A 26,729-nucleotide genomic window follows, 5' to 3' on the forward strand; every position below is an offset into this window, starting at 1 on the left:
ATGTACTTTAAATTGAAACATAGCAAATACCATAAACCATCCTTACAGGATTATATTATTGGGGAGGGAAACTACTAGTGTGCCTATATCCCCTGCAGTGTGCAATTTTGGTTTAAAACATTTAAGTGTCATAAGGACTCCCTTTGCAAATCTTTAGATCCCACCACCAACTCAGCGAGCCCTACCATGTATCTTCAGTAGAACAGAAGATACACTAAATATTTTGCATGAAACCACGGAAAAGATCGCTATTCAAGACTGTGGTTTCCCAGGATTTTGAGATATATGTTGACTGTGTCATTTCAAAGAATCAATTTAATTTGTACAAATAATTCTTACGAGCCATGTGGGCTCATATGCTAGCCAAGCTAGACAGTCCTATATGATTTTTGCGAGCCTCAGGCTCCAGGACTCTCCTCCAAATCGCACACTGCAACATACATAGGTTCATGTATGTCCATCCCAATAGGGTACAGAAGCTGGGACCCTCTTACCAACAAACTGTTGAAAACTAAATTAATATATAGGCTATGTTATAGCTACCCACTCCTCTGTTCTCCCCCCCCCCCCCCCCCCCCCCCCATTGCGACATTTATAATCCCGGGCACAACTTGTGATTATTAGTGACTGAATTGGGGACAGAAAGAAGGAAAAAATGTTTTATTTAACGACGCACTCAACACATTTTATTTACAGTTATATGACATCAGACATATGGTTTAGGACCACACAGATATTGAGAGAGGAAACCCGCTGTCGCCACTTCATGGGCTACTCTTTTCGATTAGCAACAAGGGATCTTTTATATGCACCCTCCCACAGACAGGATAGTACATACCACGGCCTTTGTTACACCAGTTGTGGAGCACTGGCTGGAACGAGAAATAGCCCAATGGGTCCACCTATGGGGATCGATCCTAAACCGACCACGCATCAGGCTTTACCACTGGTTTACATCCCGCCCCCAGAATTGGGGATAGAAGTTACATTATTATTCAATTGGCTGTAAACTAGAAGAAGATTAGTGTACCCTCAACTTTTCACAATATTCCCAAACTCTCTGTCTTAGTGTAACATATTTAAAAGGGGTGACAGGGTATTTATAAAACCAAAGACAAAAGGTTTATGTACAACAACACTGAACGTGAAAATACCCGTGGTTCCACTGTTAGATGAGGCACTGTTTTTCGCTGCATGAATAGAATTAAAGAGAAATATTGTTCAAATACCAGTCTATACAAGAACATTGGTGAAATACCAGTCTATCAAAGCATATCAGTTTAAGAAAAGCACACATAGACGTACATGTAGCTAGCAGTGTATTAAAGAAACGGATGCTAATATTTTAGTCTTAAAAAGAAACTGGTAAAAATGTTATTCTAAAACATAACTACTATAATTTGTTAAAACACTAGTCTAAGACAATTTTTTATTTTAAAATGCCAGTAGTTAAAGTAAGTTTTTGTACTTGCAATAGTTACAGTAACGATATCAATAAGTTTATTTACCTGCTGTGGTCACACTAACAATGTCACTAGGTGTGTTTACCTGCTGTGGTTACAGTAACAATAACAATGTGTTTACCTGCGGTGGTTACAGTAACAATGTGTTTACCTGCTGTGGTTATAGTAACAATGTTACTAGGTGTGTTTACCTGCTGTGGTTACAGTAACAATGTGCTTACCTGCTGTATTTACAGTAACAATGTGTTTACCTGCTGTGGTTACAGTAACGATGTGTTTACCTGCTGTGGTTACAGTAACAATGTGTTTACCTGCTGTGGTTACAGTAACGATGTGTTTACCTGCTGTGTTTACAGTAACGATGTGTTTACCTGCTGTGTTTACAGTAACGATGTGTTTACCTGCTGTGTTTAAAGTAACAATGTGTTTACCTGATGTGGTTACAGTAACAATGTGTTTACCTGCTGTGGTAACAGTAACGATGTGTTTACCTGCTGTGTTTACAGTAATGATGTGTTTACCTGCTGTGTTTAAAGTAACAATGTGTTTACCTGCTGTGGTTACAGTAACAATGTTACTAGGTGTGTTTACCTGCTGTGGTTACAGTAACAATGTGTTTACCTGCTGTGGTTACAGTAACAATGTTACTAGGTGTATTTACCTGCTGTGTTTAAAGTAACAATGTGTTTACCTGCTGTGGTTACAGTAACGATGTGTTTACCTGCTGTGGTTACAGTAACAATGTTACTAGGTGTGTTTACCTGCTGTGTTTAAAGTAACAATGTGTTTACCTGCTGTGGTTACAGTAACAATGTTACTAGGTGTATTTACCTGCTGTGTTTAAAGTAACAATGTGTTTACCTGCTGTGGTTACAGTAACAATGTTACTAGGTGTATTTACCTGCTGTGTTTAAAGTAACAATGTGTTTACCTGCTGTGGTTACAGTAACGATGTGTTTACCTGCTGTGGTTACAGTAACAATGTCACTAGGTGTGTTTATCTGCTGTGGTTACAGTAACAATGTTTACCTGCTGTGTTTACAGTAACAATGTGTTTGCCTGCTGTGGTTACAGTAACAATGTGTTTACCTGCTGTGGTTACAGTAACAATGTTTACCTGCTGTGTTTACAGTAACAATGTGTTTACCTGCTGTGGTTACAGTAACAATGTTACTAGGTGTATTTACCTGCTGTGTTTAAAGTAACAATGTGTTTACCTGCTGTGGTTACAGTAACGATGTGTTTACCTGCTGTGGTTACAGTAACAATGTCACTAGGTGTGTTTATCTGCTGTGGTTACAGTAACAATGTTTACCTGCTGTGTTTACAGTAACAATGTGTTTGCCTGCTGTGTTTACAGTAACAATGTTACTGGGTGTGTTTACCTGCTGTTGTTACAGTAACAATGTGTTTACCTACTGTATTTAAAGTAACAATGTGTTTACCTGCTGTGGTTACAGTAACAATGTTACTGGGTGTATTTACCTGCTATGGTTACAGTAACAATGTGTTTACCTGCTGTGGTTACAGTAACAATGTGTTTACCTGCTGTGGTTACAGTAACAATGTGTTTACCTGCTATGGTTACAGTAACAATGTGTTTACCTGCTGTGGTTACAGTAACAATGTGTTTACCTGCTATGGTTACAGTAACAATGTGTTTACCTGCTGTGTTTAAAGTAACAATGTGTTTACCTGCTGTGGTTACAGTAACAATGTTACTAGGTGTGTTTACCTGCTGTGGTTACAGTAACAATGTTACTGGGTGTATTTACCTGCTGTGGTTACAGTAACGATGTGTTTACCTGCTGTGGTTACAGTAACGATGTGTTTACCTGCTGTGGTTACAGTAACAATGTGTTTACCTGCTGTGGTTACAGTAACGATGTGTTTACCTGCAGTGGTTACAGTGACGATGTGTTTACCTGCTGTGGTTACAGTAACGATGTGTTTACCTGCTATGGTTACAGTAACAATGTGTTTACCTGCTGTGGTTACAGTAACAATGTGTTTACCTGCTATGGTTACAGTAACAATGTGTTTACCTGCTGTGTTTAAAGTAACAATGTGTTTACCTGCTGTGGTTACAGTAACAATGTTACTAGGTGTGTTTACCTGCTGTGGTTACAGTAACAATGTTACTGGGTGTATTTACCTGCTGTGGTTACAGTAACGATGTGTTTACCTGCTGTGGTTACAGTAACGATGTGTTTACCTGCTGTGGTTACAGTAACGATGTGTTTACCTGCTGTGGTTACAGTAACGATGTGTTTACCTGCAGTGGTTACAGTAACGATGTGTTTACCTGCTGTGGTTACAGTAACGATGTGTTTACCTGCTGTGGTTACAGTAACAATGTTACTGGGTTTGCTGTAGGCTAGAACTCCATTGGCCAGGACCCTCAGTTCGTACGTGGTCCCGGGGTTCATGCCCTCCAGCACCAGGGACAGCCCCGTGGAGACCATCACCCGGCCCTTGTAGCGCGTCCACAGCCCGTCCGACCGGTAGTCGATCGTGTAGTAAAATATAGGCACTTCAGTGAACAGGGGAGGTAACCACGACACCAGGATGCCGTCGCTCACTATCTCCGCGGTGACGTTCCGTGGCGGACTAGGTCTTGGTCCTGTCATAGTGAGAAATGTATTTAATGTTATTTGATGATTTAATTTCATAATGTTTTACCCTACTATTATGAACACAAGTCTGAAGAAACTCAATCCTTGAAGCGAGCTTTAGCAAGCTCCAAAGGTTTAGGTTGTTACAAGTGCCTCTTAACAATGCCAGAAGTAACTTATGAACACTTCCTGAAGTGGTCAGACTAAGCCCACAGCTAAAATAAAAGCTGATGGGGAATGGCAGGTGTGTGGCACAAATAGCCACAAGAGACAAGCACATGTAGCAGTTGGAGACAAGGACTGGGATGTGGAGGTGGACAGCAAAAGAAGTTGAAAGATAGGAGGCGTTGCTAGATCGGGAAGAAATGAGATGGAATTCAAAGGAAAGGGGGCATGGAATAAATTTTTAAAAAGCTCTAAAGATTGATTTTCATGAGACATGTGTCAAAACAAATCTACACACAAAAGGATAAACATTTTCTAGTTCAATAAAGTTTTATAATTTTAGTCTAATTTTATTTTAAAATACTACACAATGTTGTAATCAACAGGTAGCAATGGCCATTTACCTCCAGTTTTAAATGTTAGAATTACTGGTAAGTAGCAAAACTCTAGATTTCAATATTGATTAAAATACAGGGTCTATTTCACAAAACATCATAAGTTTATGTCTGTGACTAGCAGTTATAACAGCCATACATTTACACGTGTTTGGCATCTATTTCATGAAGAAAATTACGTGAAGGAAAATGTAGCATTTTAAGGACAATAGAAAATGAAATATGTGTACTATTAACTGTATTTGTTGTACTATTACAGTAATAAATATGTGTACTATTAACTGTATTTGTTGTACTATTACAGTAATAAATATGTGTACTATTAACTGTATTTGTTGTACTATTACAGTAATAAATATGTGTACTATTAACTGTATTTGTTGTACTATTACAGTAATAAATGTGTGTACTATTAACTGTATTTGTTGTACTATTACAGTAATAAATATGTTTTTAAAAAGCTGAGAATGAAGTTAATTCCATTGATCTGTTTCAGTCCTGCTGCTAATTGCACAATAAATCTCATCTTAGATGATGCAACAAATAAAACCCACACCGAGTCCAAAAAACAAACATAAAAAAATAAACAATGAAAATAATGTCACTTTAAAGTCACCCACCTCTTGGTACAATTATTGGTGGAATGTATGTAGACCCAGAACTATCTGTCGGTAGTGCTGTTACAAGGTCACTGTGATAACCTGGAATGAAGGTTTGGAAACTATTTCTACTGTTGCTTAAAAACTACTACTTTCTACATATCGCTCATGGTTATACATGTATATATATTTTATTTTTTAAATAAAGATTATGTGTTGTAATATGGTTTAAGTGATATGTAGCAAAATGTGAAATGATTAATCTTGTGATGAGAACAATCGGCATGAAATAAAAGCTTTATGTTTTTAAATCGTGCATCGTGATTCGATAATACAGCCATCAATTCATATTTCATAGCAAAACAAAAACGATTTCAATATATCTTTCATGTCATACGTGGCTTGGTGCCCAGTGCAAAAACAGAAAGTTTGAAATAGTAAAATGGTGGAGAAAGCTGACAACATCTATTCATGCCATGCGGTTACTATGAAAAGTTGACAACAGTGAGTTTTATCCAATTTCTAAGCAAGATGCTCATTATTCCCAAGATATACAACCAATGCTTTTTAATGCAAGTGCTGATATGCAAATGCAAATATGTAAATGTGAATATGCAAATGACATCACTATGCACAATGCATTCCTTACAATCAACAATTATGTGCATGCTACTAAAACAAAAACATGCCATTAAAAAGATTAAGTAGTTTAAAAAACCAGAGTTGAAAAAATACATAGACTAGACAAATCCGGTTTTTTACTAGCTCCAACCGGATGGGACCGGATTACAACCAGATTAGTATTCTGGATTAGGCCAGCAGACAAGAGAGTATAGCTGTGAAAAAGAGACGAAAGAAGCGAAGAGCAATTAGTCTAGCTAGACTGAGTTAGTACCCGGATGCCAGAGAGTTGAATGCAGTGCTCCAGAGTGATTGCCTGTAACAAACCACATTCATGTCAGTTATTTCAATTCAGTTACCATGGGAACAAAATAAAAAATTTAAATCTAAGTTTATTCTGTCACATATCTTTTATTGCAGCAAATGTAGTACTTTCTATAGACCATATCTATATTAAGCATAAATTTGTCATCAAAATATATTATTTATTACTGTTATTACGTTATTACATAGGTACTACTTTCTAAATAATTATCTTGGTTATAAGTTTGAGAATATTTTTTTTATTTTTTATTACTGATATTATAATAAACAGACATATTAGGAAATGTGTAGTTTTATTACTAGATAAAAACATATTTTAATATCAGCTGAGTATTAAAGGTTCATGTATGTATATATGCATTTACAAAACATTTCTTGGGATGTTTTGGTGTTTTAAAGTACTGTTTTAGTTATTCATAAGAAGAAGAAAAATCAACATATTAATTAAACTATACTAATTAGTAGCAATTCTTTTCTTTTTTTTTAAAGAAAAAAAAAGATTTTTTTTTTTATAATTATTTGTTACAAACTAAAAAAAAACCCCCAAAATAAAATGTTTAATTGACATTCTTTTATCCATCCATTTTCTGCAATGAATCTTTCTTGCACCCTAATGTTTTATCAACAGATGTGTAGTCATGTGAATATATACAATGCAATAAAAGCTAAAGTTCAGCATTAAAAGTGGTTAAAGACGAGGTTAAGTTGAAAAGAAATAATTATGTTGTGAACATGTCGGGGCGCTGCATTCTGCTATTAGTATGACATCATGAAACGGCTCAGTGATGTCATCCAGCACAGAAACGAAAACACTTAAGATGGTTACAGTAGAAACAATGTTAACAATATTTTATACCATTTACTACAAGGTTAACACAATAATCAACACTCAGTACTCAACCATTCGTTGCAAAGTTATGAGCATGTTGAAAAAAAAATTCTAATTAAATATGCACATTAGGGGCCATACACAATAAACACTAAGTACTCAACCTTTTGTGTTAAAGTGATGAGCATGTCGAAAAAAAAATTCTAATTAAATATGCACATTAGGGGCCATACACAATCAACACTGAGTACTCAACCTTTTGTGGCAAAGTGATGAGCATGTCAACTTTTTTTATTTAATTAAATATGCACATTAGGGGCCAATGATAATAATCAACATTGAGTACTCAACCTGTTGTGGCAAAGTGATGAGCATGTTGAAATTTTTTTTATAATTAAATACACATTAGGGGCCAATGACAATAATCAACATTTTCACAAGCAAACAAACCATATACTGAAGGTGGGAGATGGGGGTGGGTGGGGGAGGAATGGGCTAAAGACTGTTATAGGGCCTCCACAAGTCCAAAATATTGGGCTTGATTACTCGAGGGTCAAACTCGACCCGGACCCGAGTACCCGACACTTACACTAGATGATGATAAGATTAAGGAATAAAGTAAAATATTGAACTTGATTACTCGAGGGTCAAACTCGACCCGGACCCGAGTACCCGAAACTTACACTAGATGATGATGAGACAAAGGAATAAAGTAAAATATTGAACTTGATTACTCGAGGGTCAAACTCAACCCGGATCTGAGTACCCGACACTTACACTAGATTATGATGAGACAAAGGAATAAAGTAAAATATTGAACTTGATTACTCGAGGGTCAAATTCGACCCGGACCCGAGTACCCGACACTTACACTAGATGATGATGAGACACAGGAATAAAGTAAAATATTGAACTTGATTACTCGAGGGTCAAACTCGACCCAGACCCGAGTACCCGACACTTACACTAGATGATGATGAGACAAAGGAATAAAGTAAAATATTGAACTTGATTACTCGAGGGTCAAACTCGACCCGGACCCGAGTACCCGACACTTACACTAGATGATGATAAGATTAAGGAATAAAGTAAAATATTGAACTTGATTACTCGAGGGTCAAACTCGACCCGGACCCGAGTACCCGACACTTACACTAGATGATGATGAGACACAGGAATAAAGTAAAATATTGAACTTGATTACTCGAGGGTCAAACTCGACCCGGACCCGAGTACCCGATACTTACACTAGATGATGATGAGACACAGGAATAAAGTAAAATATTGAACTTGATTACTCGAGGGTCAAACTCGACCCGGACCCGAGTACCCGACACTTACACTAGATGATGATGAGACACAGGAATAAAGTAAAATATTGAACTTGATTACTCGAGGGTCAAACTCGACCCGGACCCGAGTACCCGACACTTACACTAGATGATGATGAGACAAAGGAATAAAGTAAAATATTGAACTTGATTACTCGAGGGTCAAACTCGACCCGGACCCGAGTACCCGACACTTACACTAGATGATGATAAGATTAAGGAATAAAGTAAAATATTGAACTTGATTACTCGAGGGTCAAACTCGACCCGGACCCGAGTACCCGAAACTTACACTAGATGATGATGAGACAAAGGAATAAAGTAAAATATTGAACTTGATTACTCGAGGGTCAAACTCAACCCGGATCTGAGTACCCGACACTTACACTAGATTATGATGAGACAAAGGAATAAAGTAAAATATTGAACTTGATTACTCGAGGGTCAAACTCGACCCGGACCCGAGTACCCGACACTTACACTAGATGATGATGAGACACAGGAATAAAGTAAAATATTGAACTTGATTACTCGAGGGTCAAACTCGACCCGGACCCGAGTACCCGATACTTACACTAGATGATGATGAGACACAGGAATAAAGTAAAATATTGAACTTGATTACTCGAGGGTCAAACTCGACCCGGACCCGAGTACCCGACACTTACACTAGATGATGATGAGACACAGGAATAAAGTAAAATATTGAACTTGATTACTCGAGGGTCAAACTCGACCCGGACCCGAGTACCCGACACTTACACTAGATGATGATGAGACAAAGGAATAAAGTAAAATATTGAACTTGATTACTCGAGGGTCAAACTCGACCCGGACCCGAGTACCCGACACTTACACTAGATGATGATAAGATTAAGGAATAAAGTAAAATATTGAACTTGATTACTCGAGGGTCAAACTCGACCCGGACCCGAGTACCCGACACTTACACTAGATGATGATGAGACACAGGAATAAAGTAAAATATTGAACTTGATTACTCGAGGGTCAAACTCGACCCGGACCCGAGTACCCGACACTTACACTAGATGATGATGAGACACAGGAATAAAGTAAAATATTGAACTTGATTACTCGAGGGTCAAACTCGACCCGGACCCGAGTACCCGACACTTACACTAGATGATGATGAGACACAGGAATAAAGTAAAATATTGAACTTGATTACTCGAGGGTCAAACTCGACCCGGACCCGAGTACCCGACACTTACACTAGATGATGATAAGATTAAGGAATAAAGTAAAATAGCATTATGCATCTTAATTCCAGCGCTGAATGTGACATTGTATTGCATTCCACACATTCGACTTTTGTTTTCCCTTCATGTATCATAGCCCTGTAATGTAAGCGGCAGCAAGCATGTGACAAAATGACGTATAAAAAAACATTAAATGAGAGTTATCTCATTGTAGGGGTAGCCATTGTAAAATCAACATTATTTATCTATTCTAGGATGGGGTCAATGTAGCAAAAACATTTATATATATATATTGTTCCATTTGTGAAAATACTAACAATTGTACACTGGCCCTAATTGTAATTTTGAAGAGAAACATTTGCTAATAATTACTGATTAATATTTAACATTAAAATAAAAACATTTTTACAACTCGTCTACAAAGTAATAATCAGTATGGGAAACAAAGCTGAAATGTAAAATGTCTACAAGAAGAAAAACGTTTTAAGTTATTCGAAGAACCACCAAATAAGAAAAGTAATATGATTATTACATCTACCCATTTGAAATAAATCATTAACATTGACACATTTCAGTTATAGTCAGGCAATCTACCATTTGAAATAAATCATTAACACTGACACATTTCAGTTATAGTCAGGCAATCTACCATTTGAAATAAATCATTAACACTGACACATTTCAGTTATAGTCAGGCAATCTACCATTTGAAATAAATCATTAACACTGACACATTTCAGTTATAGTCAGGCAATCTACCATTTGAAATAAATCATTAACATTGACACATTTCAGTTATAGTCAGGCAAATAGATCTGGGCTCACTACTGACAAAATCAAAAGAAGCCAACAATATCCATGTTCAGGGCAAGGATGTATCAAGGAATCCTATTGGTAGAGAGACTCAGAAGAGATAACAGAAGAAGTATATCGAGGGATCCTATTGGTTGTTGATTTCAGCCAACAATATCCATGTTCAAGGTTTGCACGATTTCTGATACCCATGCTAGACCTTCTAAATCTATGAATCAAGCTATTTCTAAAAACGTAATTGCCGGAGCAAAAATCAGGGTTAAAAGAGGGAAAAGTAAAGATTTAGAAGCATTTTCTGTCCCATAGCAACAACACAGAACAACAAATTCCTCTCTCTAGGAGCTTGACATTTTAAAGTCCTCAACCCATGCAAGATTCCCATTTTAAACATAAAGGGCAACATACACATTAAATGGTACTATTTCAATAACTAAAAGTTCTAAAATATTTAATTTAATTTACGTAATAATTTAATTTAAAATTATAAAAATATAACGTATACATCCCAAATTATCCATAATGACAATTGCATACACTATATATTAAATTTAGTTTATTAAAAATTTAATTTCGGTTTCATTTCAACTTATTTTCGTGCTTATATCCAATTACGGTTCAAGCACATGGGCACACACATCAGCTATCTGGGATGTCTGTCCAGGACAGTGGGTTACTTGTTAGTTGGTTAGTGGTTAGTGAGGGAGAAGGGGGTGTAGTGGTCTTACATCTACCCACTGAGTCATTAAAACTTGCTCTGGGTGGGAGCCGGTACCGGGCTATGAACCCTGGACCTACCAGCCTGTAGTTCAATGGTTTAACCATTGTGCCACCGAGACCGGTTAGTGAAACATACAAGGGCTGCCACAACCATAAATTGGAAAGGAACATTCAAGGGCAGTAACTCTGCCAATAATGAAATAATACAATGGGTATGAAAATAATATCATGACAAATTGTTGTTATGGACATTGACTTAAGATAATTATATAGGATAGCATTTTCTTATTCTTCAGGCTCTCATCACCTAAAGTAAGGATCTAAAAACAAACAGGGGAAAATGGTTTTAATTATACCTATAAACATAATATTTTTATTTTGTGTGCTAATTTATTAAAATCCTCTTTTTTTCACAATTAAATTTTTAACACATCAGCTTTCATTTTCCAAAATAATTCAAATTATAAAATGTAGTGTAAAACACTTAACCAGTTTATCATCCGTGCTAAAATTTAATCGGTCACTTTTAATTAGGTCAAGCATCAACCAGGTTACTGCTCCACTAACCAATCACAAAGCAGCAAATATGTCACTTTCACTTAGGTCAGGGTGAAGGTCACTGCTTATATAAACCAATCACAAGAAAGGTATGTAATATATTTTCACCTAAAGTCTTTGCCTGGACTCGATTACTTCTCAAGCTATCACCGACACTGTTACGAGACTGAACCATGAACTCATACGTTGTGTCGGCCATTAGAGCATACAAGGTGAAGGTCGTGTGTCCCACCGGTACTCCGATGGTGTTCCAGTTGTTATCCTTACTGTCCACCACGCGAAACCTGCAAACAAGCATACTGGTATTTATCAAGAGAGAAATTAAAATAAAAGACTTAAGAAGATCAAAATTAAAATTATTGTCCTTTGTTGCCATTGTAATTGTTTCCAAGTAAGAGAGCCTTTTTAACAGCAAGACATATTAAAGGGATATTCATGAGTTTGCTGCATTTTTTAAGATGTTATAGACTAACAAAGACTTTTTAACGATTGTAACTAACAGACCAGTGGAAAGTCTATTACTGTCTGTAATGAAATAGACTAGTGGAAAGTCTGGGTTATTTTTACTGGCTGCAATGCATTTCATTATGTGCATTATACGGTCGCACGTGCATTGCGAGGGCAGTGATCTCCAGCCAATGGGAGACGGCTGCACTGCAGTGAGAGACAAATAAAAGCGGTTAGCGACGAGTGTTCGGGGTCTTCCGCTGGGAACGTGATTGGGTCGGTAGGTAAAAGCGTATGAGTAAATGTTAGGTTAATTGGGGCCGGGGGTGGTCGTAATTTACTGTAGTTGTTATTTAATACATTCGACAGTGAACACTGCGATTATATGTTATGTTTTGTGTTTTGATAATTATGTACTAAATATTATTATTTCAATTGGTGTTTGTGTTTTATTATATGTAGTAATTACGGCATCCGGATGAATTTCGAATCTGCGTGGATGAGCGCCCATGAGGGAGCCTTCATCTCCTGTCGACATTCACTTGTTGAGGGTTGAGGGGAGATTGACGCTCACTCGTGGCCGTTCCGTCCTCGTTGATGGTCTTATTATTGTTGTTCTAGATTTAGGATGGTTACATAACTACATATCAAACATATTTTTCTGCATGAAATATTAATGGCTGTATATTAAACGTGTTTCTGATTGTTCTAATATTTGTACTAGATTAAATTTCATTTTATTTCCAAAAATTACAAAATTTCGTACGTACGAAATTATTTGAAGACAAAATCCAGTTTGGGCTTAAGACGACCAGAAACACATTGAATATACAGACACTGATATTCTAAACAAGAAAATATATTTAATGTGTAAGTTTAATCGTAGAAATATTTTATTAGTCGGAAACATCTTACAATGCAGCAAACTGAGGAATGTCCCTTTAAATTGAAAACCCCTCAAAGGAATGTACCCTCTGTAAACAGGAATTCCCTCAAAACCGTTTTTAAATATCAGTACAGAACATAACCTCTCAAAACTGAATATCTCTTAAAAATAGACTTTTATACACATCCATTAAAGGTTTTTGTAGGAGATATCACTGGCAGTATAATCTGTGATATCTCCTGTGATATTCTCCTAGGAGATACTGCTGGCAGTATAATCTGTGATATCTCCTGTGATATTCTCCTAGGAGATACTGCTGGCAGTATAATCTGTGATATCTCCTGTGATATTCTCCTAGGAGAAATCGCTGGCAGTATAATCTGTGATATCTCCTGTGATATTCTCCTAGGAGATATCGCTGGCAGTATAATCTGTGATATCTCCTGTGATATTCTTCTAGGAGATACTGCTGGCAGTATAATTTGTGATATCTCCTGTGATATTCTCCTAGGAGAAATCGCTGGCAGTATAATCTGTGATATCTCCTGTGATATTCTCCTAGGAGAAATCGCTGGCAGTATAATCTGTGATATCTCCTGTGATATTCTCCTAGGAGATACTGCTTGTTTTTTCTTGCGTCACTGTGTATGTTTCAGTTCTAAACCTACAGGAGATCTAAACACAAATTATAGTGCCAGCGATATCACAAGACACAAGGGTGGTAGTCTTTTTATCATTCATCATCATTCTTTTCATTTGTGACAATATTTGGCAGCAGTAGACTCGTTAACTAGCAGAATGCCAGTGGCATGACAACATCGGGGAGTATCCTCTACTACTTGGCCCTAGTTTAAAAGTGTTTTACACAATCATTAAAGAGACTGACCTGATTTTAAAAGGTTTCCAGCAAATAAAATATTTTTGTATTATTAAAATTACAATTTACTTACATGTATGCTTTCTTGCTTAAAATATCAATATCTCTGTAGCCAATGTATTTCTGGATATCCTAATGTTTTGTAGATCTCAATATCAACTTTATGTCTAATTTTGCACATGCCAGTTTATTATTTCTTCCAATAACCAACCAAAATTTGAACTGATTTATCCAAAGGACATTCCAAAATGCATTATCCGTATAATGATTTATATTTGAAATGATGTTAAGGTAAGATGTTTTTAAAAACGAAAAAAGCTTGATGTGTTTATTTTGTTTGGGGGGGGGGGGGGGGGGGGGGATACAAATGAAGTCTTGTTAGGACAAAAAATTCAGGATAGTCCCTTTAAATTATTTTTTTAAGCTTAGTTCCACTTGGACCAGTAGGGGACTAACAAGAGTTCACAAAGTTACCATAAGAGATAATTCTGTGCAGTGCCGCCATCATAGGCTGGTTCCCAGGACACTTTGGCGGAAAATAAACCAGGAATAACTGTGATGTTGTTTGGAGCATGGGGACTGGTGCCTGAAAAGAAAAAAAAGACAGAATATTAACTGATGTAGAATAAATACTACAGCTAGATAAAACAATTCAGTAGTCACAAAGTATCAACTGAAGTAGAATAAATACTACTGCAAAATTATTAACTATGTTGAATGAACAAAACTGCTAGATAAAAACATATACCAGTAGTCAAATTTTAATTCATGCTAGACTGCACTACACTAAGAATGGGAAACAAAATATCAAAGGCCCATAACTCTACTAGCCATGGAAGATGTAGAGAGAGGAAATAAAATCACCAGTGACAGACAGAATGAATAGGGACAGACAGACAGATGGACAACCACACTGAGAGCTGAACACAAAAGGCAGATGGGACAATTGGGATGAAACTCCAACCAGAAACTGATTGCCCTTGTTGAGAATTGATTGTCCTTCCTGAAAAATATGGATATGTCCAGATAGGATAGAACAATGACATGGGAAGCATAATAACCAATGTATGTCCTGCTGATAAACATCACGGGACATCTTTTTAAAGCTATCTTAGTGCTAGAGGTCAAGTGAGTGATTTTGTAATGTAGCTATGCGTGTGATGTCAAAAAGTCATATCCTGCTAGTATATACGTTTATGACTTTGCATTATTTGGTCATCATAATCGGCTGATAAAAACAGTGGTCGCAGGATACACAATGTATATCCTGATGAGAAGCAACTGAAGAGAGATACACTGACGGCGACACTCACCCATTATTCTGAGGGCCGTCGGGGCAACAATGGCGGCAACCTTGTTATTGGCAATGCATTCGTATTTCCCATGATCCTCTTTCGACAGGTCAGAAATGGACAGGTTTCCTCCAATGATATGGATACGAGAGCTTTCCTTTAGTAACACACCATTCTGAAAAAAGATGCAGTGAATAGATGAATGGATGGATGGATGGATGGATGGGTGGATGGGTGGATGGATGGATGGATGGATGGATGGATGGGTAGGTGGATGGATGGATGGATGGATGGATGGATGGATATGTGAATGGATGGATGGATATGTGAATGGATGGATGGATGAATGAATGAATGGTGGGAGGGAGTGATGAATGGATGAATGAATAAATGAATGCATGAATGAATGAACAAAAATACAAGAAAGATCATATTGTATTTTTAATTATTTTTTGGTTCTTAAACAATAGCACTCAATAATACCAAGTACCAATATTAGATATGCTGTTCCCCAACAAAGAGAGATTTAATTATTGATGTTTATACGGGACATACATGTATAGAACCATATAATTTGCACAAATAAATAAAATTAGTTTCTTTCAGTATATACATGTGTGTATGTATGTATATATATATATATATGTATATATGTATATATGTATATATATGTATATATATGTATATATGTATATAAGTATATATATATATGTATATATGTATTTTTTAATGAAAACCATGACTTTGTCCTCAATAAAAAGATAAAGATTGTTTTGTTTAATGACACCACTAGAGCAGATTGATTTATTAATCATCAGCTATTGGATGTCAAACATTTGGTAATTTTGACATATAGTCTCAAAGAGGAAACCCGCTACATTTTTTCATTAGTAGCAAGGGATCTTTTATGCACCTAACCACAGACAGGATAGCACATGCCATGGTCTTTGATATACCAGTTGTGATGCACTGGCTAGAACAAGAAATAGCCCAATGGGCCTACTGACATGGATCGATCCCAGACTGACCACGCATCAAGCGAACACTCTACCACTGGGCTACGTCCTGCCCCTTGTCCTCAATAAGGTCATCATCATCTTATTATCATATATATATATATATATCATCTTATTATCATATATATATATATATATATATATCATCATCTTATTATCAGATATATATATATATATATATATATATATATATATATATATATATATATCATCATCTTATTATCATGATATATATATATATATATATATATATATATATATATATATATATATATATATATATATATATATATATATATATATATATATATATATATATATATATATATATCATCTTATTATCATATATATATATATATATATATATATATATATATATCATCATCATCATCTATTATCATATATACATGTATATATAATCTTATTATCATATATATATATATATATATCATCATCATCTTATTATCATATATACATGTATATATAATCTTATTATCATATATATATATATATATCATCATCTTATTATCATATATATATATATATATATATATATATATATATATATATATATATATATATATATCATCATCTTATATATCATATATATATATATATATATATATATATCATCATCTTATTATCATATATATATATATATCATTAGCAAAATTTCTAAAATATTTTTATTTCTGTAATATTAATTCCTGATGACTTAAAAAGCAAAAACATGGAATGCGTACATGTTCCCATAATATTTGAGGCTGTGGGTTGCCCTCGGCGAAACATGGCATTAACACTGATTCTCCGACTTGTCTCTCATATGAAGAGTTCGGGTGATACTTGAAGATTGGTGGATCTGAAACAAAAACACCCGAGATTAGTATCTTACTCACGTTTAAAAATATGCATCGAGTATAAAAACATTGTACAGCACTTCTGTTTGAAACTCAGTTTCTTGCTAAGGCCTGAAACCAAGCTCCTTAGGAATAAATGAACGAACAAACGAACGAACGAACGACACCCCAGCACAAAAATACACAAAGGTAAGTACTGTATATGAATATGATTATTTATAGGAATAATATCTGGAATTGGTGGGTACAATGTGTAGGAGGGGGAAGGGTCACAGCCTCTAGTAGGGGGGCACAAGCCATATTTGTATCTTTATTTATAGAGTAGGAAAAGAAAAAAAACTTACATTTTTGTTCTTGATTTGGGGGAGGTTGGGATGGGCACAGAACCTCCAGTTTTTTTGGGCTTGCTAAAACACACTGAAATTGAATCTGAGTGTGGTCTATTTGAGTGTGTAACTACAACAATTTATCCAGACCTTTTTAACATGGTCCCATGTCTGATGGAATTAGGAATATTATTGTGATTTTATCATAATTTTAAGCCATTAAATAATGCAATGCACCGTTATTAATTTGTATTAGAACGTAATTATCAAAATATTTATACATCAAATATGTAATTTGTCAGTGCCACTAGATGTAAATATATTACAATGACAGCCAACTCAAAGTAGTCTCCATAGCAAAATGTTTCTCAACCAGTTTTGCTCTTGAAAATGCAAACCCAAAAAATAAAATAGGAAAATTTATATCTGGAGTAGGGAGGGGCACAGTCTCTAATGGGGGTTTAGTCTTGTGGGGGGGGGGGGAGGGGGTTAGTGTCTAGTTGGGGAGAGGCAGAAGTCACATGTTTTATCTTTATTTCTATAGAGTAGGACAAAAAAGGTAAACTTTTGCATTCAAGTGACGGGGAACAGTCCATCACCCCCAGTTCCAGCAGGCCTGTGAAATAAATTTATTTATGAAACTAGGAAATTAATATTTAAAAAATGAAGATAAAAAAGACTCAATACAGTATGAAAACCAACAATAAAGTCATCTAGACATAGGTGGTTGTTTAAAAGGTTTCCAGCCTATTTCACCGATTCTGTGTGTTCAGGGGAGGTAATTACAAACTTGATAAACCAACTATGGACTCTTGGTTGACTTTGACAGGTCATATACTGTATCTACCGGTCTCCAGCCTAAGTACATCACTAATTGTGTGTGAACAAACCATCTCAGTGTCTTGGATAATTCATAGGGTCTCCACAAGTACTCGAGTACTTGGGCACGGGTCGAGTCTAGCAAGGCTCGAGTCCATTCACAGGACTTGAGTACCCGTGCAAGGAAGAGCACTTTCATTGAATTATATTTTTATTTTGCCATATGCGTATTACCAGTTACATTATAGGGCAATAAGAACTATAGGGGAAACAAATGTCGAATGTGTGGAATGCAATACATGTACAGTAGCATGATTTGGCATCCATGTTCAGCGCTGGAATTAAGATGGCATAATGCTATTTTACTTTATTCCTTAGTCTCATTATCATCTAGTGTAAGTGTCAGATACTTGAGTCCGGGTTGAGTTTGACCCTCAAGTACTCGAGTCCAATATCTGGACTCGTGGAGGCCCTAGTAATTAAAGCTGTATTTGTTGTTCAGGGGAGGTAATCACATATTTTGACAAACCAACTATGGAGTGTTGGTTGTCTTTATTGTTGGGTCGCATACTGTACATTAACTGCAATATACTGGTTGAGAAACAGTGGGGGGGGGGGGGGGGGGAAATACTTCACCTGTGAAACAAGAAATATCTATAATACATACACTTGTGAATACATGTAATTAAATTTTAACATGAAGTATACGGTCAACCCTGTTAAATCAGCCAGCTGGCTTTATACTGTTCTCCCAAATAACTTAAAACAGCACAAAAAAGCAAATTTGTTCCTACAAAAAAATGAAAGTGGTTAAAGCAATAAATGAAACAGAGTAAAAAGATTTTTTTTTTTTTTTAAATAGATAAATTAAAAAATATGCATACAAGTGCAATTGCAGGCCATTAAAAAGTGTGAAACTTTAAAAAAATTAAAGTGGACCTCCCTATTTATATTTTAAGTGTCTTGGAAAACTATAATCCTGATTTTTAAAGAAACTATGCTGGCCCCCAAGAGGTTGTAGGATGTTGTGGTACATGTCGAAACTAATAGTAACAAATGAGTAGGTGTCATCACAGAAATAACCTCATATTTGTCTTGTGCCATGTTACGAAGAAAGAAAGAAAGAAAGAAAGAAAGAAACGTTTGATTTAAATTTCAACTACAGTTATATGACATCGGACATATGGTTAAGAACCACAGAGAACCTTCTGTGAAAATTTGAATACAGGTGCTGTCAATTAAAGTCTGTAATAGTTTGAAAATAAGACCTGTTTATGAATGTCTATGAGTCTGAATATGGGTGGTGTCTATAAAAGCCTATCTGAATAGAAGACAATAAGAAAAAAAGAAGTTTTGTTTAACAACACCACTAGAGCACATTGATTTATTAATCATCTGCTATTTGACATTTGGTAATCTTGACATATAGTCTTAAGAGAGGAAACTGCTACATGTTTCCATTAGTAGCAAGGGATCATTTATATACACAATCCCACAGACAGGCCTTTGATATGCCAGTCGTGGTGCACTGGCTGGAACAAGAAATAGCCCAATAGGTCTACTGACAGGAATCAAAGATGCCAATAAGAAATTACATATCAAAATTAATTTTAAGAACAATAATGCTGTTGTAATATACTTGTTAAAATATAAATTCAATTACATATTGAGCATTATAAAGATGAAAACTGTATTCACTGTTATCGACCATTTCTTTTCTTTTTAAATACATAAGAATGTTATGAAGCATAAGCATGCTGGTACATGTAAACAAAATTGATTTTTGTTTTAACCTTTAAAAAACAAAACAAATAAAGACATATACTTAGTCAAGACATAAGTTCAGAGGCATGATTAAAGCCATTAAATACTGTAAATTGTCTAGTTTTTACGATATAATTATAAGATATAATATTAATACTAAAAACTGTAAAGGATGTTCATTTCTATTATTCAGTCTTTACACTTACTGTGACTATACACGGCAACATTATGGAATATATGGCAATTAAAAATAATAATTAGATCTATGCATTAATATTATGATGAAATAAATCGACAATTTACAGTAGATACAGTACACGAACCAACAATAAAGTCATCTAGGCACACATGGTTGTCTAGAAGGTTTACAGTCGATTTCACTGATTGTCTTTTGGACCAAAGTAAAGAGTAGACATAGTTTGTGGAACCAAATGGGTGTAGCTGGGTAATTACAGCTGTATTTGTGTGTTCAGGGCAGGTAATTACAGCTATATTTGTGTGTTCAGGGGAGGTAACTACACACTTTGATAAACCAACTATGAATTACTAGTTGACTTTATTGTTAGGTCACGTGCTGTATGTGGTACACTTGTAAAGAGAATGGCAGTTTGTAAGTGAGTAGCATGATAAAAACGAATAAAAAGCTAAAAGACAGACAAAGAAATCTTACCAGGCATGACTGTTCAGATAAAGATTGCATTAAGACAAGAGAAAATGGATTTCGAAACAAAGGTAAGCAGAAGAAAAGGCAAAGATTATAAAAGTTCTTAATATATATTCATCAATGGCAAACTGTCTTATAGTGTCTGTGGTACACACTATTCTAATCTTTTATATAAAGAATAACTTTCATAATGACCATCTGTCTATAATGAATGCTGCAGAAATGTCCCTTTATTACAATGTTTACATTTCTGTAAAGACCATCTTCTATGCCAAAAAACAGGACACTTAGCTAAAACCCTTTATCTGCATACATTTTAACCTTATATGACAGTCACCTGCTCATAGATCCCAAGTGGTCTTAACAGACCTGGTTACATATATTTAAATCAGACAATATACATTACACAGTATGCCAAGCAACAATGAAATACTCTACACGTAAATATTTAACAAGAAGGATTCCAGCCTATTTCACTGATTATCTGTGTGACCAGAGTAAAGTGTAGAAATATTTCAACAAACCAAATAGTAGCTAAGTAATTACAGCTGTAATTGTGTATTTGTTCAGACACGTGTACACTTTCGGAAACCAACTATGGCCTGATAGGTGACTTTATTGTTATGTCATGCACTGTATTAAAAGGTATCCAGCCTATATCACCAATTACATGTGGACAAAGCACATGGGAAGGAAGAAATGAAGGACTGTTTTAACACCACACTCGACACATTATAATTACACAGATAACGAGAAGGAAACTGTGCTGAAGCCACTCATTGAGCTACTCTTTCTGATTAACGGCCTTTGTTACACCAGTTGTGGAGCACGGGCTAGAACAAGAAATAGCCCAGTGGGCCCACTGATGGGGATCAATCCTAGATCGACCACACACTAAATGAGTACTTTACCACTGGGTTATGTCCTGAGAGTCCTGGGAGTAGCTGGATAATTGCAGTGGTATGTGTGTGTTCAGGGGAGGTAAGTACACTTTAATAAACCAACCATGGACTTTATTGTTAGGTCATGTACTGTACCTATTCATTTACATGTAGTTGAGTTTACTGCATCATTGCCACCAGTCTATTAATGACAAAGGGTCTATTAATTACAAAAGAAAGAAATGTTTTATTTAACAACGCACTCAACACATTTTATTTACAGTTATATGATGTCGGACATATGGTTAAGGACCACACAGATATTTCATGGGCTACTCTTTTCGATTAGCATCAAGGGATTTTTTACATGCACCATCTCACAAATAGAGTTGTACATACCACAGCCGTGATGCACTGGATGGAACGAGAAATAGCCCAAAGGGCTCACCGACAGTGATTGATCCCACACCGACCGCGCATCATGTGAGTGTTGTACCACTGGGCTACATCCCTCCCCCTATTAATGACAAACTACACATCCTAGCTACATGCAAATCCAAAGGTATTTATAACCAGAATACAAAAGCTTTATTCTGTAGATGTGTTGCTACAATACATGTTGTGTTGGGGTTATCTCCCTTGGACAACGTTTAAGCTACATGACCACAGTTGAATTTTAAAACCTAATTTATTATAATGTAAAAGGAAAGGTGGGTTTATTTGACAACTTACACCTCAATATATTGTTAAACCTATGGTTGTTTGTTTTTTAATTAAATATAAATAATAGAGGCACTTCTGCTGGAACTTTTGCAGGGAGGTCTAAATTTTGGTGAGCGAAGTTTATAGGCAGGTTGAGTCATGTTTCCCCCCAAAATATACATGTATTAAAAAAAAAGTTGCATGAGCAGGTTTTGTTTTTTTTCGACCCCTACAAACCCTACCCCTGCACACACGCCTGTAATATAAAATTAACAGTAGTTACAAATATGTATGCTAGAAAGAACATATACACAGTTGTCACTTATGATACTGTGTAGGTTAATGAGGAATGCTCTATTAGGGAGGTCCACTTTTTCAAAATAACCCGGCCCCTGTAAAGAAACAAACTTCAATGAACCCCACACTCAACACTAAGCTGCATCTTTTGTGAAATGCAGGCTATGGGCTCTCCTTGTTATTTCAAGTCTGAACAAATGGTTTGACTTTTGGCTGCAATTTAAGAAGCAATTCAAATATTGTACCATCCATCTAACTATTTCTATGTACATATAATTTTATCATCCATTATCAGTTATAATCGATTTTCACATTTTCACATTAGGTATCCTGCAGAGGTTAGAATGGGAAATACTATGAGGCTCTGCCAAGAGGAATTTGCCATTCAATATGAGCAGGGTAAATTCAATATTTTAAGACAGTAAATAGATATTTTATTTATCCTGAAATTCACATAACACAAAAAATAAATGAAATGAGCCCTTTCACTTGACAATGTTACTGTTTACAGAGTCGTCCTAGTAGGCCCATGTGTATTGATTTCCATGACACCTACAATCCTGTCACTTGGAATATCTATATAGCAAAATCATAGAATTCTTGTTGAAATGATATATTGTATAATATTAAATATTTTGTTATTTCACCAAGACAAACTGTACAACTTTCAATAACAGAACTTCTAAAACCTGTCTTTGTATCAGATATATCTCACCCTCTGAATGAAGGAATAATTAGTCAAACCCCGATTGATTTCAGATATATCTCACCATCTGAAGGAATAATTAGTCAAACCCCGACAGATATCAGATATATCTCACCCTCTGAATGAAGGAATAATTAGTCAAACCCTGACAGATATCAGATATATCTCACCCTCTGAATGAAGGAATAATTAGTCAAACCCTGACAGATATCAGATATATCTCACTCTCTGAATGAAGGAATAATTAGTCAAACCCCGACAGATATCAAATATATTTCACTCTCTGAATGAAGGAATAATTAGTCAAACCCTGCTAGATATCAGATATATCTCACCCTCTGAATGAAGGAATAATTAGTCAAACCCTGACAGATATCAGATATATCTCACCCTCTGAATGAAGGAATAATTAGTCAAACCCCGATTGATTTCAGATATATCTCACCATCTGAAGGAATAATTAGTCAAACCCCGACAGATATCAGATATATCTCACTCTCTGAATGAAGGAATAATTAGTCAAACCCTGACAGATTTCAGATATATCTCACCCTCTGAATGAAGGAATAATTAATCAAACCCCGACAGATATCAGATATATTTCACTCTCTGAATGAAGGAATAATTAGTCAAACCCCGCTAGATATCAGATATATCTCACCCTCTGATTGAAGGAATAATTAGTCAAACCCCGACAGATATCAGATATATTTCACCCTCTGAATGAAGGAATAATTAGTCAAACCCTGACAGATTTCAGATATATCTCACCCTCTGAATGAAGGAATAATTAGTCAAACCCTGATAGATATCAGATATATTTCACTCTCTGAATGAAGGAATAATTAGTCAAACCCTGACAGATTTCAGATATATCTCACCCTCTGAATGAAGGAATAATTAGTCAAACCCCGCTAGATATCAGATATATCTCACCCTCTGAATGAAGGAATAATTAGTCAAACCCCCGACAGATATCAGATATATTTCACCCTCTGAATGAAGGAATAATTAGTCAAACCCTGACAGATTTCAGATATATCTCACCCTCTGAATGAAGGAATAATTAGTCAAACCCTGATAGATATCAGATATATTTCACTCTCTGAATGAAGGAATAATTAGTCAAACCCTGACAGATTTCAGATATATCTCACCCTCTGAATGAAGGAATAATTAGTCAAACCCCGATAGATATCAGATATATTTCACTCTCTGAATGAAGGAATAATTAGTCAAACCCCGCTAGATATCAGATATATCTCACCCTCTGAATGAAGGAATAATTAGTCAAACCCTGACAGATTTCAGATATATCTCACCCTCTGAATGAAGGAATAATTAGTCAAACCCTGATAGATATCAGATATATCTCACCCTCTGAATACAGGAATAATTAGTCAAACCCTGATAGATATCAGATATATATCACCCTCTGAATGAAGGAATAATTAGTCAAACCCTGATAGATATCAGATATATATCACCCTCTGAATGAAGGAATAATTAGTCAAACCCTGACAGATTTCAGATATATCTCACCCTCTGAATGAAGGAATAATTAGTCAAACCCTGATAGATATCAGATATATTTCACTCTCTGAATGAAGGAATAATTAGTCAAACCCTGACAGATTTCAGATATATCTCACCCTCTGAATGAAGGAATAATTAGTCAAACCCCGATAGATATCAGATATATTTCACTCTCTGAATGAAGGAATAATTAGTCAAACCCCGCTAGATATCAGATATATCTCACCCTCTGAATGAAGGAATAATTAGTCAAACCCTGACAGATTTCAGATATATCTCACCCTCTGAATGAAGGAATAATTAGTCAAACCCTGATAGATATCAGATATATCTCACCCTCTGAATACAGGAATAATTAGTCAAACCCTGATAGATATCAGATATATATCACCCTCTGAATGAAGGAATAATTAGTCAAACCCTGATAGATATCAGATATATATCACCCTCTGAATGAAGGAATAATTAATCAAACCCTGATAGATATCAGATATATATCACCCTCTGAATGAAGGAATAATTAGTCAAACCCTGATAGATATCAGATATATATCACCCTCTGAATGAAGGAATAATTAGTCAAACCCTGATAGATATCAGATATATATCACCCTCTGAATGAAGGAATAATTAGTCAAACCCTGATTGATTTTGGATAAATCTTATCATTTAAATGTAATAATAATCACAGTGAACACCACAAGCTACAACAGATGTACCAGAGAACGCACAGAGTTCACAGTCAAGTTGCATTATCAAAGTTGAGATGCATTGTACCAAATATATATAACATTTATTTACATAAATAGTGAAAAATTAAGAACTGTAACATCAATTCCAAGTCTATCTTTTACAACAGAAATGTTAGTCTGCTACTGGCTAGAGATAATGCAGAAAAAAAATGACTCAGATAGTAATAGTTAAAAAAAGAAAAGAAGGAGAAAAAAGAACACACTCATGCTCATAGTTTTCAATGGAATCAAGTTACATTTCTTGTGATCTAAAGAGAATGATTCACCAATTAAATTAAGTATTACAATAACACATTGAATATACTTGGAAAAATATGTACAAAAAACCTCACAAGAAAAAAACACACACATGTAATACAATTACATGTATGATCATCCTTTAATCAAGTCAATTACTAGATTATTTTAATCCGTGCATAATTATATTGTGTAGGATGATTGTTGATACTATATTCTTTACAGATATCAAGATAAAACTCAAATGTGTCAAACACAACTGTGATGATGCCATGTTTATACTTAAATACACTAGACACCAAGCAAAACGCTTCATTCAAGTAAGTCTGACTACCAAGCAATTTCATCTACACATCTACACAAACACAGAACACTGATACTCAGTCTAGCAAGCATTATTGCATCTACCAGTCAGGAACTAAACACAAATTTAGTTTGTGCAGCCTGTTATGTAATTATTCTAAGTTCAAATGTCAGTCTTGTTAGGGCTGTTATGTAATTATTCTAAGTTCAAATGTCAGTCTTGTTAGGGCTGTTCCACAAATGATTAGTTGGGGTCCCAACCAGTGATCCATGACTAATATGTCAAAGGTTGTGGTATGTATTGCCATATCTGTGCATAAGGGCATATAAGTGCATGCTAAAAACACATAGTAAAGTTTGTCTTGTTTAACAACACCACTGGAGCACATTGATTAATTAATCATCGGCTGTTGGATGCCAAACATTTGGTAATTCTGACAAGTAGTCATCAGAGGAAACCTGCTACATTATTCCTAATGCAGAAAGGGATCTTTTATATGCACCATCCCACAGACAGGATAGCATATACCACAGCCTTTGATATACCAGTCGTGGTGCACTGGTTGGAATGAGAAATAGCCCAATGGGCCCACCGATGGGGATCGATCCTAAACCGACCGCACATCAAGCGAGCGCTTTACCACTGGGCCCGAATAAACACAGAGATGCAAATGTAAACATAATGCTGGATGCCATTCCATAATGCCATATTATGCA

At 35.5% G+C, this 26,729-nt stretch overlaps 1 protein-coding gene across 1 annotated transcript in view; it reads right to left on the bottom strand.

The window, feature by feature from the left end:
- LOC121386106 overlaps window positions 1-26,729 on the bottom strand; it is a 170,565-nt gene that overhangs the window by 13,265 nt on the left and 130,571 nt on the right. Inside the window, exons 6-13 of the mRNA XM_041516903.1 lie at window positions 16,912-17,027; window positions 15,174-15,327; window positions 14,335-14,446; window positions 11,759-11,934; window positions 6,133-6,174; window positions 5,259-5,339; window positions 3,799-4,086; window positions 1,155-1,190 (exon numbers count right to left, since the gene is read on the bottom strand). Coding sequence (XP_041372837.1) covers window positions 1,155-1,190; window positions 3,799-4,086; window positions 5,259-5,339; window positions 6,133-6,174; window positions 11,759-11,934; window positions 14,335-14,446; window positions 15,174-15,327; window positions 16,912-17,027 — 1,005 coding nt within the window. The remainder of the gene's footprint in view (window positions 1-1,154; window positions 1,191-3,798; window positions 4,087-5,258; window positions 5,340-6,132; window positions 6,175-11,758; window positions 11,935-14,334; window positions 14,447-15,173; window positions 15,328-16,911; window positions 17,028-26,729) is intronic.

This window comes from Gigantopelta aegis, chromosome 12 (assembly GCF_016097555.1).
Source record: "Gigantopelta aegis isolate Gae_Host chromosome 12, Gae_host_genome, whole genome shotgun sequence".
Lineage (NCBI taxonomy): Eukaryota > Metazoa > Mollusca > Gastropoda > Neomphalida > Peltospiridae > Gigantopelta > Gigantopelta aegis.